This window comes from Necator americanus, chromosome X (genome assembly GCF_031761385.1).
Source record: "Necator americanus strain Aroian chromosome X, whole genome shotgun sequence".
Taxonomy (NCBI): Eukaryota; Metazoa; Nematoda; class Chromadorea; order Rhabditida; family Ancylostomatidae; genus Necator; species Necator americanus.
Genome location: NC_087376.1, coordinates 33,138,473 through 33,150,856, shown reverse-complemented (window position 1 = coordinate 33,150,856; position 12,384 = coordinate 33,138,473). Strand labels below are relative to the sequence as shown.

The 12,384-nt window shown below is 33.3% G+C and overlaps 1 protein-coding gene across 2 annotated transcripts in view; it reads right to left on the bottom strand.

Annotated features, from left to right (window-relative positions):
- Window positions 1-12,384, bottom strand: part of RB195_026199 (uncharacterized protein) — a gene marked incomplete at both ends in the record, with an annotated part of 29,105 nt that overhangs the window by 3,647 nt on the left and 13,074 nt on the right. The window contains 7 exons of one of the 2 annotated variants that reach the window (XM_064214648.1): window positions 277-366; window positions 1,446-1,633; window positions 1,700-1,868; window positions 1,934-2,018; window positions 3,196-3,330; window positions 3,415-3,514; window positions 3,587-3,695. In XM_064214648.1, coding sequence (XP_064070529.1) covers window positions 277-366; window positions 1,446-1,633; window positions 1,700-1,868; window positions 1,934-2,018; window positions 3,196-3,330; window positions 3,415-3,514; window positions 3,587-3,695 — 876 coding nt within the window. The remainder of the gene's footprint in view (window positions 1-276; window positions 367-1,445; window positions 1,634-1,699; window positions 1,869-1,933; window positions 2,019-3,195; window positions 3,331-3,414; window positions 3,515-3,586; window positions 3,696-12,384) is intronic. The other variant, XM_064214649.1, reaches the window with a different exon arrangement.

The window sequence follows — 12,384 nt, the reverse complement described above, 5'->3', positions numbered from 1 at the left end:
TAATAAATTAGTGATTTCAAATTGAATTAAGTTTTTTATAATGCTTCCCACCATTTTTTAAAAATCTCTTTTTCTATCCAAAGCTAAAATTGAGGTCCTCTGTAACACATCATAACCTCTTTTTAGGCGCACACGGTCATGCCGCCCTGTGTCGATTAAAAAATTATCGATCAGTTCTCGATCGATTTGCTTATTGATACAGAATTAGAATTCAGTAAATTGAACAGTACACTTTAGCCATTATAATTTCGCGACAACCGCAGCAGTTCAGTTCACCTGGTTCCATAATCCAGAATTTCACATTGTGGTCCTATACTTGCGGATCTTCTTGACATTCGTTGTAGAGCCAAATGCTCCTCTGATGGTCTGCAATAAAAGAAAGTCACATATAAAAAATATATCCATAAAAAGGTTGCTCTTTTTTGTTATCAATCAATCCTAAGTACTTACGGATTCTTTTTAGGGACTTTTTTTTGGACTTAGGATCTATTGATTAGCAGAGTTGCATAGCACCATAACCCTAACAATAAAATCCTCGCTCTAGAAGGATTATCACAGCCCATTGTATTTAACAGAAACAAAATGAGTTAATTATCCTAAAGCTGAATTAAAAAATTGTGGAAACCTCCACAAGGAAACTTGTTGGAATTCCTCAGAAAGTATTTCTCCTTTTCTATTGTCCTCTACTGATTGAGGCGGAATAGGATTCCACAAAACTGTGGAAGCCTCATCAGCTAGTTTCGACCCAATATTTCCAGGACAACTAAGCTCCACTTGAGTTTCAGCACTGCTAAGTTCTCTTAGATACCCTTTTCATAATGTAAAAACAGGATCCATCCATGAAAATCCATGAACATTTGAGCAGCAGGGAAGCAATCGCCAAATTTTGACTTCGGACTAAAATAGGCTAAGAAGTGTTTTGAAGTGAGCCATTTTCTAGACAACTTTTCCTCTCTCACAACCTCATCAAACACCTCTTCCTTGAAATTTCAGAAAGCAAAACTACTTAGAAAATCTAGTATTTTTACTGGAGCAAGAACCTTTAAAGTAGAGATGACCATACAGGAGTCATCTTCATGCTAGAACTTGGAAACTGCAGAAATCTTAGAAAATGAGGTTCTATTTTATTTATTTATTTGTTTGTTTCTTATCTTTTATTTTATTCATTTTTATTGGTGCATTATTTATTTTTCTAATTATTTTTCTTATTATTTATCTTTATTTTTCCCACAAAATATTTTCGGTAGTGTTCTAGAAAGAAAGAAACTTATAGAAAAACAATCAGTAAAATTTGTCTCCAAATTTGCTCCGAAAGAAATCTCTGGAAGGCGTGTCCAGGAAATTGGGCTGTCAAGATGCAATAATAATATAAAATCAATTATTATTATGGATACGAAAGGAAGTACTTGTGATTAATTATTCTGGAAAAGAAAACATCGCCTTACCTATGTAGTAAGGTGGAATGTAGGCCAAAATCTGGATCAAATTGTCGATTAATCCTTGCGTTAACCATACGACCAAGAAGAGGTGCAACCGGAAGTTTCCTTCTTCTGCTACTATCAACGATATGTGAATCACAATCGATATTGAGGTTATCCAAGCTTCTTAAGGTAAGATTTCGGCTGTCATCGATCTGAAACATCTTTTAATGGTTGCATGGTTGTCCAGAAAAAATACAGAATAAATCCACAATTTTAACCTGATAGCTGGGCGGTAGTTGAGGAGAATAAAAGCTTTCATTTATATCGTATTCTCTGTCCATTCTTGGTAACGACGATGAACGACTACGTAATTTTCGGCTTAACGCTTCGTTCACGTTTTGTCGTATAACAAAATCTCGAATCGATTCTCTCGGTTTTTCTTTCCGTCTTAAAAATTTTTTTTTTAGTTCAGACTATTAATAATTTTACAAACTATTTTATAGGTGAATTACCTCAGTCTATTAATTGCAAAATCGTATGACGGTGGCCTGAGAGTATCCACTTCTTCAATGGGATAGGAATAGTTGCCCAACCGGTCTGGAACGTGTCTGCTCACGGAACGATGTAGGAAAAGATTTTAAATTATTATAGCTAAATATACATACAAGTACACCTATACAAGGACGACTTTAAGATAAAATATTTTGCATGATTCGATTTGAATAATTTAAGTAATTTGCAAAAGTAAATTTTGAATGTTAATTTTTTTTTTGTAAAAATGACATAGTTATTAGTATACAACTCGATTTAAATTGAGTAGATTAGTGAGGTGGGAGTGATTGCGGAGGCATTGCATCTCAAAATATTTCAAATACAAATAAATCGAAATATAACAATTTCAATGTTTACTGTATTTGCGATATTATTTAAACAGTAATGTGATCTCTGACTGATTGATGGCGATAATTCTATCACGGTTGTTTCCACGAGAAAAATAGTACAATGTTATTTAAATATAATTACATTAACAAAGCGTAAGTATGAGTAATTTTTCAAAATTTTTCACTTTAGAATTTTTCTCAATATTACTTTTTTATAGTAGATCAAATCAGTCATAAGTAGGTCAAAGAGCCCAATTTTCGCTAAGATCACAAGAAAAATTCAAAACAAGTTCTTGGCTAAGCAATGATACGACAAAATAGACTAACACAACATGGTTAAACGAAATCCTAGAAAATAAATATCCGGAAAAGGAAATGTCCGGAAGAGAAAATATCCGGAAGACATATGTATAGATTCCATTTAAAAAGTAAACATCATCGTTTGGAATACTGGTAAAGAAGTTATCAACAAACATCGTAATAGAGAAAGTAGCTAAATCCATTAAATCTTGGATATATGTAGACATTATTGATTTGTATCCATCTAATACTACTGCTTCGATATATGTGGATTTTTGGTGGAACAAAGGAGGAAAGAATTTCAAATGTCCATGCATCCAGAACTTTTTATTCCACGTCTAATTTCTTCTTCTATGCTCAAGTTGTCACTTGGAAGCAAATCTCTAAGTCGTTAGCCCCACTTTCTTCCTACATGTCTACGTAATTTTAAACATCCTGGAACGATTCCCCTCCTCCCCGTCTCCATGGTTCTTACGGTTTGAGTCAAAAGTGCTATCAAGGAATATTACGCCAAAAATTAGCAAGTTTGTATATATAAATACATATTAAATATAAATAAATATATATATATGTGAAACTACTCTGAAATATACCTGTTTTCCTCACTCCTTTGTACTTTTCCAACTGATTTTCGAATGTTTGACTCTGTGGAGTGAGGCAAGCGTTGTTCCCCCTTGCGATGTTGGAAAAGTGTGGAGCTGGTGTCTCCGGAATATCTAAAGATTTGACTAAAAAAACAACCTGGATTATTGTTTATTACAAATCATGAAAATCATGAAATCTGATTATCATGAAAATTTCCATTCACAAACCTAGATTCGGCTGTTGTCTTTGTGGAACAGCAGTGGCACATCGCGTGGATTTATTGGATTGCTCGGAACACGTACTGGATGTCGATGCACCACTGTTTACCTTAAAAAAGTAAAAGCGATTTTTCTACATTTAGGCAACAAATGAAAGTTCCCATTGAGGAACAATCCTGACCTCGTCAGCAAATCGCACTCGATACGTCTTTATATTGCGTGCCACAGAACCAGATCCAGTAGGTCGTTGAGGTAGCTTCCTCGAGGTTTCCGAGAACAGTAGAGGTTTTCTGAAGTCGTTGCATTTAGCAGACGTCGAGCAAACAACATAATTCCTGACGAAGACGGATAATCCGTTGAAATAAAACCCCTGAACCTCCCTAATTCCGCTCGATGAACGGAGAAGTTGAGAACAGCAATGTTCGGGAGGAAAGTAAGAAGATTTTCTTGGAATTCCAAAATGATGAATACTTAGAAAATTTCGCCGGAATAAAGGATTAGAATCTGACCTGCTCATCCAAACTTTCTAAATTTACAGTAAGTAAATAATTTAGTAATTTTCAGTAATTCAAACTACACACTTCAATAGATTACAGTTCCTAATATTCTATTAATCTCTTCATTCAAATCGTTTAAATTATGGATCAGAACTGGATTTCACATTCACATCAAACTTTGATTCCCATGTAGCTTTGAAAAAAATCCACCACGAACCCACCTACGCTTCAATCTTTTTAATCCCTTATCCTTTCCTCTTTATAGGCTTCTAAGCCGACCGAGTTTATCCGCATATCCCCCAAATAAATTGCAATATTTTTGCCTTCTCACGACACGTCATTAATTCATTCTTGGAATATCAATTATCCGGGAAAGCGCTTAGAATCTGCAGTCCCATTGTATGGCTGTTAATCAAACGAAACACTCCAAAAAAAAAAGAAATGTAATCCATATTTTTTTTGTGCAGTCATTTCGCTAAAGGTCAACAATTAAAAATCCGTAACCGGTCGAAACATCCACTTTACATAGGCAAAAAAGATATAAATTTTCTCAAGGACCTGTTCTAGCGATGAATATGTCTTTTTCCATTCAATTCGTGTTCACACTAAGAATATTGAAGCGTGAAGCGAATTTTGTTTTTTTTTTGCGCCTCAAAAAAGCTATGTTTATACTTTATTTCGAAGCGAACGTTCTGTTCACGGAAAATATCGCTAGAGGTTTTTTCATGGATCGAGCGGTCTATGGCCTTATCGTTATGGATGGCTGTATTCTGCCGAAATTGGTCCTTGAATTTGTCCTTCAATCCCGTAAAAGATTCTTGGGTAACAGTCTCAAGACGTACGCGTTTTCACCTTGAATTATAGGTCGAAACGAATGATGAACCTCGTGGATTCACTCGTGGATGCGGCAGTCACGTATGGATTGCAGTAGTCGGAGAAAATAGTTATGATTTCAAGTATAAGTACATTTAACAATATTACAATACAATACAATATTTAACAATACATACGTAAATAAAATATACGTAAATATAATAATAATACGTAAATAAAATAGTAAATAGCACCAGGAAATGCGTATTAATTCCTGGCATATTAATCTGACTAAATATCAATATAAAACTTATAATTTTCTCATTTATATCCAAATTCTTTATTATAAGAGGTAAGCATTTAAAATTATCTCCAAAAATGTAAAATAAATAAATAGGGAACGATTTAAGGGTGAAAATAACGCAACCGATATAAAAAGGTTCCTATGCTCCCTCTTCCTTCTGCAGCGTTAATCAATAAATAGGAAAGTTCATAAAATCAATAATGCAGCTATAGCAAGGTGTGCGCAACTACATACTTTATTAGTAATTACCTAAAAAATAAATCCTAATTACGCCAATTAAAACAATATGAAATGTTGCTTTCTTCAAGCGATACAAATCGCTCGTGCGCAAGTCGCTTGAGGAAGTTGGAAAGTATAAATGAGCCTTTTTTCGCATCACATCTTCCTTGCGCATAATCTCTTAAGTTCAGTGATAAAACTAAAGGAAAAAGAATAATGAATAATAAAATTCAGAAATAATAAAATAAAAGTAAAAAAAATTGTACAAAACAAATTTTGAAATATTTCAACAATTAAATTTAACGTAAATACACATTGAAGAAGTATAGAAGAAAAAGAAGAAGGATTAAAAAGTCAGCCATAGAAGAAGTTTTTCCTGCAATTTTATTTCTTCTGTTTCCGGGATGTAAAGGTTATACTTTATTGGGTAGTCAATCAATAATCCAATACAGGACATATTAATAAGCACAGAAGGGAAAATATGTCTGATGGTGGTCAAAACGGTCCAGTAGGACGTTTAGATTTATGGATAACACTTAGGGTGTCATTGCGAATTCATAGTTTCTGTTATGTAAGTGCTGTTGAAGTCACAAAATTTCTGGATGAGCCACATACAGTAGGATCGCTAATTCTTCGACGGAAAACGAAAAAGATTCGCGGATTCGCGTCTTTTTCTTCTTTTTTTTTCATAATTTGCCTCAATTTGATCTTTATTATAAGATTGATACATCAATAGATTTTTGGGCCTTCAAAACCTTTCAAGGAGAAACTTTTTGAAAAAAAGAATTACCTGTGGGTACACATTAACAAAGCTGAGTCCGAGATAATTGCGCCTCAAGGATAAATAATTTTTGACGTGAACATATTTTTTGAAAAATAAAATGATAGCTACATATTTGTAATCTAGATAATATTGCGAAAAATTTAATATTTCTGACAAATATAATTCCTCTAATGACTCTGAAGATTTTCTAAATTTGACAAAAGTAACATGCTTCAATTCCAGAAACGACCGACAGTACCAGCTTAAAAATTATTTTCTTACAAAATGTGTAAGAAAACTATTTATTGTAGGACGACCTTGTCTCCGGATTTTCCCCCTCAACAGGATTTTCTGTTTTTTGCAACTAAAGTTACAACCTTCGATAATTTGCATTTCTTATTCTGATTTTTGGCAGTTCGTAAATCGTTTAAAAAAATAAGTTAAATTATGCATTATTATAATTATTATGTAAATTATGGAATTAATTGTGGCCTATGAGCTGAGCTGTGCGTGGTACTACTACAATCATTCAGATATAAATCTATGGAATAAAGCATAGGTTCAAACATCCAGAAAAGAAAGTTTTACCATATCTTCACGAAAAGTTCTGAGTCCACATATTTGTTGCTGAAGGCAAACTTAATATAAACTGGCTAACCGGATCATATAACAAAATTTCCGGAATCAAAAACTGTAGCGATGCGCCTCAAACAAGACATAGAATTGTTTGCACAGGAAAAAGTTAGGTGACGTTTATGCGATTTATCTAATGCAGAACTGACTGACGGATCCAAATCCAAAAAGTCCAGAAGGATCAGAAACTCAACGACATATCCATTGATGACTTAGATAGTTCAACGAACTATGAATATTACTCACTTTTATTACTTATATTATATTACTATTATTATACTTTATTACTACTTTATATTATTACTTATACTTTATCACTTTATTACTTTATTACTTATATTATTACTTTGTTCAAAAGATTCTAGACGGATCGTGGATGAACGCGACGGATCTCAAAACGTCATCGTTCTCCATACTAAGAAGAATAGTGAATTGAATGATAATATTTTAACATTTATTTATCATTTATCAATTATTTATCATTTCATATTTCATATTTTAATATTTCATTTATTTATTTTTCTATTTTCCAGTAGTTTTGAAACGCAGCTCTTCAAAAGGAAGAAAGCAAAAAATAAAATAGGTACGAAAAAAAAACGCCTAAACACACATTCTTGAAAATATTTTCCGATTATCCTGGGTGTTACTTAAAACCTTAATCACTTATGTAAAAAAGTGAATCTCTTTCATCAAACTACAATAAAATAATTGTAGCTTCTCTAAAAAAAATAAATGCTGATATTTAAGTATAACCGTCAGAGAAGGATCACTTGTAACTAATTTGAGTAGGGTTTTAAAAAAAAAATACAGAAAATTTCTTGCTAAACACAGTTTTGCTGCGATGAGCTCGAATTTCTGCATAAAATTTCTGGATTCTCTGCCGTTTTGCGGTCACATTATGAAAAAAATGCAAAAATGTGTAGTCATCACTAAACGAATCCAGAAAAAAACACTAAAATGTCCGCATAATAGGCGAATAAAGAGGAGCGACAGTACTTCGCATTACGTGTAAGTTAACTGGACGTAGAGAGAGCTGCGTAAGGTTCAAGGATCTAAATTCGTTCAAAGTCATGGATAAAAAGCTCCAGTGAGTCATTGGTTAACGAAAATATGAAGAAAAAACGAATGGTAGTAATATCCTGGACCTAAAAGGAGGGACATGGATTTGAAATCAATCAATTATAAATCAAACCAGGTCTTAACTATTTGCCAACTGGGTATGTATTTAGAATTGTAAACTAAATATCTAAATAAATCTAATAACCTAATCTAAATATATCTAAATATTTAATAAATATAAAATAAATATAAAGATATAATAAATAATATAAAAATAATAAAAAATAATAATAAAAATACAATAAATATAATAGATATCTAAAATTAACCTAATTGAGTAAACAAATATGTGTCAACTCAAACTCCTAAAAAGTATTGCTACACTTTTCTACGCACGATTTCAAAGAAAAAAAAAAGAAAAAACGAAGAGAAAAACACGAAGCTTAATCCTATGGCACATTTTTTTCCGTAACTGATCTACTAGGATCTGTTGTTATTAAGAAAATCCGCTTTTATCCACAAAAAATCAGAAAAAAATAGTAAAAAATAAAAATTCAAAATATTTCATTTTACATGAACATTCTCAGTGCTTCCCCTTTTTTCTGTTCAGTTCATTTTTATCCTTTTAAACAACAAAACAAAGAAACAAAGGAATAACAGCAACAAGGAAGCATCCCTGGATATTTTAGTTGTTCGACCGAAGAATACTAATAATTGTTCAAGCAAACGTAAAACGTCTGCAATTCTAATGTACGCCTATGTTGTGCTTCCAGAAACAAAACATTCCAGGAAGTGACGCGATGTTGTTATTCACATAAAAAAAACAAGAAGAATAAATAAACAAATTCCGGATAATCATTATTTCTTGAGAAATTCAGGACTCAATTCGTTTATAATGCCATAGCATAGGATATCCCTATGAATTGTCCATTTATTGCCGTTCAATTGTCTTCCGGCTTATATTTTAAGACTATCGATTTTCGTAATTATGAGTATCTTATTACAATAAAGCTTTAAATTCTCATCTTTACCGTTGCTACATTTTACTGGCCATTTATTTTCTGCATGGGACCCTGACATATCTGCACCATTTTTGCAACATTTCCTTGAATTAATCGTTAGCACAAGCAGATTTGCAGGAAAAAATAGGTAGCAGTAAAAACCTTCCTTAGTAAGGAATTTACTAAGCAGTAGAAGTAAGAAAACACTCTTTAATCCCTTCTCTTAAAAGAAAATCCAACATTTCTGGATAAACTGATTGTTTTGGAACAAGGAAATCCCATCGATTCGATAATAACACAAGGTAAAACATCAAGAAACACTTGTTTGTCCCCACGAAAACACTTTTTTCCCTTTCATGTGAGAAATCCAGATTTATACCGTCAAATGGATTCCTGGCTTTGTAGTGTCGACTAAATATCGCCCACAGCACAGCAAATCCAAGAACAATGGAAACCTTTTTTTTGGGAAATATATTCAAAGGATACAAAATATTGCAAATACTTTAGAGGATCCAAGTACTTCATCCAGTTATTGAACAAAAAATCCAGATCCATTACTTTCTCTTTTTTGGCAAGTAAAAAAGCGACATCGTGAATCCACGGAACAAAGCACCTCACATTTTCAAAAAAAATTATTATATGACCATTTTAGTAGACGTAAAAGAAATTCAAAAAAAATAATTTCGTTTCAGACTCTCCTCCTGAACTATGTGCTCAAAATTTGTTCAAAAAATTACATTATTTTTTAAAACGTTTCCATATAAAATGTAAATCATGACTACGTCATCATTACACCTGAGAATAATTTTCGAACAAAAGTTCGCATAAACTAGAACACCAATTTGTACTATTGGTCGTTGTGTGGTGGTGGAATTGTGGATTAGGATTTCACGGATGGCTAAACTGAAAACACACGTGTTAACTAGTAGGCTTTATTCAATATAGGATTGACCTTTCATGGATCTGGATTTCTATATTTGAAGAAAATGGAAAAAAAGTCGAAAATAGCGATGCAAAACTGAGGAGCAAGGCATCGCTGCCATGTAACATAAATTTCTGGATCAGAATAACAGCACCTAAGTTCAGGATAGGCATTGCTGATTGTTCTATAAGGGATAACGTTTGTGGTAGTCGTTTTTCGAATGAGATTCCATTTATCCTTTTATAACAGGCTCATAGGTCCCATAAAAATTAATAAAAGAAATCCTTCAAATTTTTCTTGAACATCAGTTATTATATAAGCACTTAGATCACAATAATTATCATTCAAATATTATTTCTGAGTCTCTTCCAGGCCACATCCTGACTTTTTAAGGCTCAAGGACCTACATTCTCTTCTAGAAGACTACCGTAATTAAGGTGATTCTTCTATTAGAGCAATTAATTTCCACATAATCCATAAAAAGTAGGGATCAAAGGGAATTCGTAGGGAAAAAATGTGGATTTCAATAATTTCTATGGATACATGTGTGCATAGCTCAAGCGCAGCTATTCGAATCCAAAATGTTCAGTACAATTTTTTTTTTTAAATAAGCATTTAAGTTCGCTAGGAAAGAAAAATAAAGAAAAAACAACAACAAAGAACACTAGTCAAGGTCCACCTCTGTATAGAGAAATCAAGGTCCCATCTTGTACTGAAATAGAGAGTTCTCCAAGCGGTGAATGGATCAAAAGGTGAATAAATAAAGGAAATTTTCATCCTGTCTTCTTATATCCTATTTTTATCTTGCATTTCTTTAATTTTTTCACATTCTTTCATTAAAATGCGAGGAAATGTTAAGATCTAAGGATATAAATGTCACATAACGTTTATATACGTCATTTTCATAATCGAGAAAATTCTGAAAATTCCGATTCGAATGAATGAACCAACGGTAAGTGCATCTTTGACGTAAGCGAATGTTTTATTGAATGTAAAATCGAATTTGCACACCTTATAAATTCGCCAGCAGCTGTAAATATTCTAACACCATCTGTTACTGGATTGAGTGCAACGTTTGCATGGACAAATCCGTTAAAGAATTCTACCATAACATAGCATATTCACTTTCCTTACGAAAGTGTGTCTCGCAAAAAAAGAGAAAATACACGGCTGCAATTAATTTTAGAATAAAAGGAATAAGATAAAAGAAATAACTAAAATGTTAACAACGTTGTCCAGCAATCTCTATGAATAGCATAGAAATAAATCGCACCGAACAAAGCGAAAGAATCCTTCATTTCTAATCCATAGTAAGAAGTTAGAGTTTCTGGATTTCTTCCACTTGTACATAAGTGCGGCTGCACGGAACAACCTTAAGGATGCGGCGACTAAGCTGCAGGATGTGAGATTTTTATGCGAGGTAAGACAAGGGAGGATTAGGAGTTTATAAGTTCTAAAAAAACGCTCCAACCATATTATATCATCCGAGGGAAAAGTCCAAAAAAATCCTGATACATAGTTTTTGTGCTTGTACTGCTGGATATTTATGGAAACATGATCACCAGCGTTACAAAGGTGTTTTAAAATTGTTTATGCTCATTTCAATGATATTGCGCTCAGGATTGTGTTCGAAGATCGCAGAGAAGTATCCTTGTGTTATCTGGATACTGTTTTCTATGCAGCCCTAATTTAATAAAATGTTTACACACAAATTTTCATGTCCTTTTTGTTTTAAAATGTCTCATTTTAACACAAATACAAAAATATTCCATTTTACGGATTTTACAAGGAGAAAATTAGGCTTAAAAGTTGCTTTGAAGAAAATAAAGAACCAATCAGCTAACGTAATTATTAATTGTTCAATTTAATTAGTAATTAAAAGCCATAGATAATTCTGTGGAGGGTCTTCCAACTAGTCAAATCAATCCAGAAAATCTTCTTTGATTGTTTTTGCATCAAGTACTAGAAATCTAATGTTTTGTAGAGGCGAAAATTCTCTTTACAAATTCTCAGCACAATTTTAAAATTCTGATGAAAAATGAAAAAAAAGCTGTTCATGCTATCCGAAGAGTCTGCTGGTAGCTGAGCTGAAGAAAACTCAAATTCAGTGATTATACGATTTCCATTCATAGCTGGAGAGTCACGGAGAGGTATAGAGGGAATCCCTTCAATTACCAAAAAAATCAATAAAGATTCCTGTGTAATTCTAACTGATCTCCCTCCGGAATATTGATCTTCATTTGGATTTTTCAAATGGGAACGATCCATTGAAGATCAGTATCGGATCTATCGTAATGGTTTAAGTAAGTTATGCTAGTACTAACTATTTACATATGAAAAAAAAAATCGGATAAGACGTAAACAGAACTAGAAAAATATGGAGGAGCCCGAACTAAAGTTGGCAGTCATTGTTCGACGAGGAGGTTTATGGGGTAAAATAGCGTGTCCCTCAGCTATGGAGGGGTGGAAAGAGAGAGAGCTTTTCCGCGTGACAACGTCGCGTGGTGACGAAGCAGCCATCAATCAGAAATATAGCAAAGCTGCGATTGCCACCACATCGTCGAATTTTGCCCCTCATCCTGAAATCCTGAAACTGGCCGGCGAACGCACACACACACACACACACGCACATTTCAAGCGTTCCGTTGTCGCTTCAATAACCCTTTCAAAACGTTTTTATCCACAATAGTTTTTAGCGTATCGACATGTCAGCGAGGCTCTTCGAGGATTTCATTTGTCGAATTCTCAAACATGTGACGACAAATGCT